The sequence below is a fragment of the Leucopleurus acutus genome, assembly GCF_964270905.1.
Source record: "Leucopleurus acutus genome assembly, chromosome: 12".
NCBI lineage: Eukaryota > Metazoa > Chordata > Mammalia > Artiodactyla > Delphinidae > Leucopleurus > Leucopleurus acutus.
Window position 1 is genome coordinate 35076369 of NC_139154.1, and position 3556 is coordinate 35079924.

Here is a 3556-nt window from a genome sequence, read left to right on the forward strand (position 1 = left end):
GGTGGCCGGCGCGCAGCTGTGCCCGTCTGCCCAAGGGTTAACCCGTTCCCCTGCAGCTGCCGCGCGTGCCTTGCAGAATTTCACCAGAAGAGGGTACAGTTTGAAACGCTCCTGACGTCAGGCTGGAATTCCTATTGTGTTTGGAACCGGCTCGGGCATAGCAAGCCCAAGTTGCTCTCCGCAAACCTCGGCGGGCTGCGTGGGGCCGGCGGCCGCGTGGCACGTCTCGCGCCGGGGTCGCACGCGGGGATCCGCGCGCCCGGGGACGGAGGACGGTGCCTGCTGCCTACGAGGGGACCCCACTCCCGCCGGAGGCCGAGCCGAAGCGGCGGATCGCGCCACCCGGGAGCCGGGGTGAGCGCTCGGGGCGAGGCCGGTGGCCGCGAGAGCCCCCCGCCGGCGCGCCCCAGCGCCCGGATGCCCGCCCGGAGCCCCGCCGCCAGGCGCCTGCCTCCCCCGCGGCGCGCCCCAGCCCGCTGCCGCCCGCTGTGACCGCGCTTCCAGGCAGGCGGGCGCCTGCCGGGCTTCCTCGAGGGCCGCGCAGCGGCGGGACCCGCCGGACCCCGCGGCGGCGGCAGGGCGCGGAGCCGAGGCCGCGCGGGCACTCGCCGGGAGAATGGACGGGGCCGGGGAGCGCAGCCTCCCGGAGCCGGGCAGCCGGGGCTCCCGGGCGGGAGACGACATGGAGATCGTCGTCAACGTGGGAGGCGTGCGGCGGGTGCTGTACGGAGACCTCCTCAGCCGGTACCCCGAGACCCGGCTAGCGGAGCTCATCGACTGCTTGGCCGGGGGCTACGACACCATCTTCTCCCTGTGCGACGACTACGACCCCGGGAAGCGCGAGTTCTACTTCGACAGGGACCCGGACGCGTTCAAGTGTGTCATTGAGGTGTACTATTTCGGGGAAGTCCACATGAAGAAGGGCATCTGCCCCATCTGCTTCAAGAACGAGATGGACTTCTGGAAGGTGGACCTCAAGTTCCTGGACGACTGCTGCAAGAGCCACCTGAGCGAGAAGCGCGAGGAGCTGGAGGAGATCGCGCGCCGCGTGCAGCTCATTCTGGACGACCTGGGCGTGGACACGGCCGAGGGCCGCTGGCAGCGCTGCCAGAAGTGCGTCTGGAAGTTCCTGGAGAAGCCCGAGTCTTCGTGTCCGGCGCGGGTGGTGGCCGTGCTGTCCTTCCTGCTCATCCTCGTCTCGTCGGTGGTCATGTGCATGGGCACCATCCCCGAGCTGCAGGTGCTGGACGCCGAGGGCAACCGCGTGGAGCACCCGACGCTGGAGAACGTGGAGACGGCGTGCATCGGCTGGTTCACGCTGGAGTACCTGCTGCGCCTGTTATCCTCGCCTAACAAGCTGCACTTCGCCCTGTCCTTCATGAACATCGTGGACGTGCTGGCCATCCTCCCCTTCTACGTGAGCCTCACGCTCACGCACCTGGGCGCCCGCATGATGGAGCTGACCAACGTGCAGCAGGCTGTGCAGGCCCTGCGGATCATGCGCATCGCCCGCATCTTCAAGCTGGCGCGCCACTCCTCGGGGCTGCAGACCCTCACCTATGCCCTCAAGCGCAGCTTCAAGGAACTGGGGCTGCTGCTCATGTACCTGGCCGTGGGCATCTTCGTCTTCTCGGCCCTGGGCTACACCATGGAGCAGAGCCACCCGGAGACCTTGTTTAAGAGCATCCCGCAGTCCTTCTGGTGGGCCATCATCACCATGACCACGGTTGGCTATGGTGACATCTACCCCAAGACCACCCTGGGCAAGCTCAATGCAGCCATCAGCTTCCTGTGTGGGGTCATTGCCATTGCCCTGCCCATCCACCCCATCATCAACAACTTTGTCAGATACTACAACAAGCAGCGAGTCCTGGAAACGGCAGCCAAGCACGAGCTGGAGTTGATGGAGCTCAACTCCAGCAGTGTGGGCGAGGGCAAGACAGGGGGCTCCCGCGGCGACCTGGACAACCTCCCGCCAGAGCCCGCCGGGAAGGAGGGGCTGAGCTGGAGCAGCCAGCTGAAGATCTCCCGCAGCGACACCTTCATCCCCCTGCTGACCGAGGAGAAGCACCACAGGACCCGGCTCCAGAGCTGCAAGTGACGAGGGATGACCTGCACACAGACAGACTGGGCTGGTGGATAGACGGATGGACGGGTGTGACAGGCCTGCCAGTGACTGCCCGGGAGGGGCTGTCCTTTGTCCCCCAGCCATCTCCTGAACAGAACTCTGAAGGCCCCCTTGGGCACCTCTGATGAGGCCGGGTAAGATCCCTTTGTGTTTCCGGCTGCCCAGGGGCCGGGGGCGGGGGCAGGGGCGGGGAGGGGCGTCCAGGGATCACTGACAGTGTGGGGTGATGAGGGCTGTGGTCTGGCTGACGGCAGGCGCCCTCGCCCAGTTCTGTATCTCCTTCAATAAAGCCTGCTGCTCTCTGCGCCCGCCTGTGTTGTAGGTTCTGTCACAGGCTGGCCGCTCTCCACCCTGTCCCCCGCTGCACCCCCCCCCCCCCACTCCCAGATGTGGCTCAGCCCCTCCTGGGAGGTAGGTGTGCAGCCCAGAAGGTTTATTTTTAGCTGAGGGCTAGTTAAAGAAGGGCTCATACGTAGGTTCAGCCCAGGGAGCTTTGCCACAATCCAGGAGGCTCTGCGCGTCCTGTTTCCTTCTGAGGAAAAGCTTACTCCCAGGAGAGGAAGAATGCACAGAACTGGGAACACCAAGCAATGGGGTTATCATTTCTTAATCACCTGTGCAAGGCCCTTTTCACAACTTCTTTCCATTCCTTCCAGCAACCCTGCTAGCTAGGTAGGCCGCCCCCCCCTTTAGACAAGAAGAAACTGAGGCCCCAGGGCACACAGAGCAGGGATTCAGTCCCAGGTCTGATCACCCCCAAAGCACATTCATTCTCTTTGATGTGAGGAGGTCTTGGGACAGAGGCGTGTGCTTGGGCCATGAGGGGAGGGTCTGCAGACCAGGAGAGGGAGTGAGCTTCCTCGGGGTGGACGTGCCTGTCTTCCAGCTCATCCTTTCTCCTAGAACCAGCACTTCTGAGGTATCAGCTGAATGCACAAACCTGAGCCCACTCCGGGTGGCCCGCTGCCAGCCTAGTCTATGAGCCCCTGGGGAACAGACACAGACAGGCCTAGATTTGAATCCCAAGGAATGGGGAGGTGATCTCCGAGATGCCTTCTAGCTTAAACACTGTTCTCTACCATCCCTCCCTTGCCACTCCCTTACTTGCTGTGTGACCTTAGGCCTGTTGCTTAACCTCTGATCCTCATTCTGATCAGTTATTAAATGGAAGAATTACTTCAGGGAATCACAGTGCTTAGCACAGTGCCTGGCACATAGTAGCTACTCAGTAAACGGCAGGTGTTTCCATTACTGTGTGCTGGGAGAGGGGTGAGGGGCACAGCTTCCCACTCTGGCCTCCACAGGGCTGGGCTGGTATGCAGATGGGGGAGCGGTGGCCACAGGGCACTGTCACACTGGTCTTAGTCAAAGGCAGTCCCCTTGGCACGGAGTTGGTCCCAGCAGGCCCCTCTCTCTGGCTTTCCACCT

General features: G+C 63.4%; 1 protein-coding gene across 1 annotated transcript; it reads left to right on the plus strand.

The window, feature by feature from the left end:
• Positions 1-517: 517 nt before the first annotated feature.
• Positions 518-2101, plus strand: KCNF1 (potassium voltage-gated channel modifier subfamily F member 1; the record flags this gene model as incomplete). Its single annotated transcript, XM_082851324.1, has 1 exon — positions 518-2101. The coding sequence occupies exon 1, from the start codon at positions 617-619 to the stop codon at positions 2099-2101; it is 1485 nt and encodes a 494-aa protein (XP_082707450.1). The 5' UTR covers positions 518-616.
• Positions 2102-3556: the final 1455 nt, after the last annotated feature.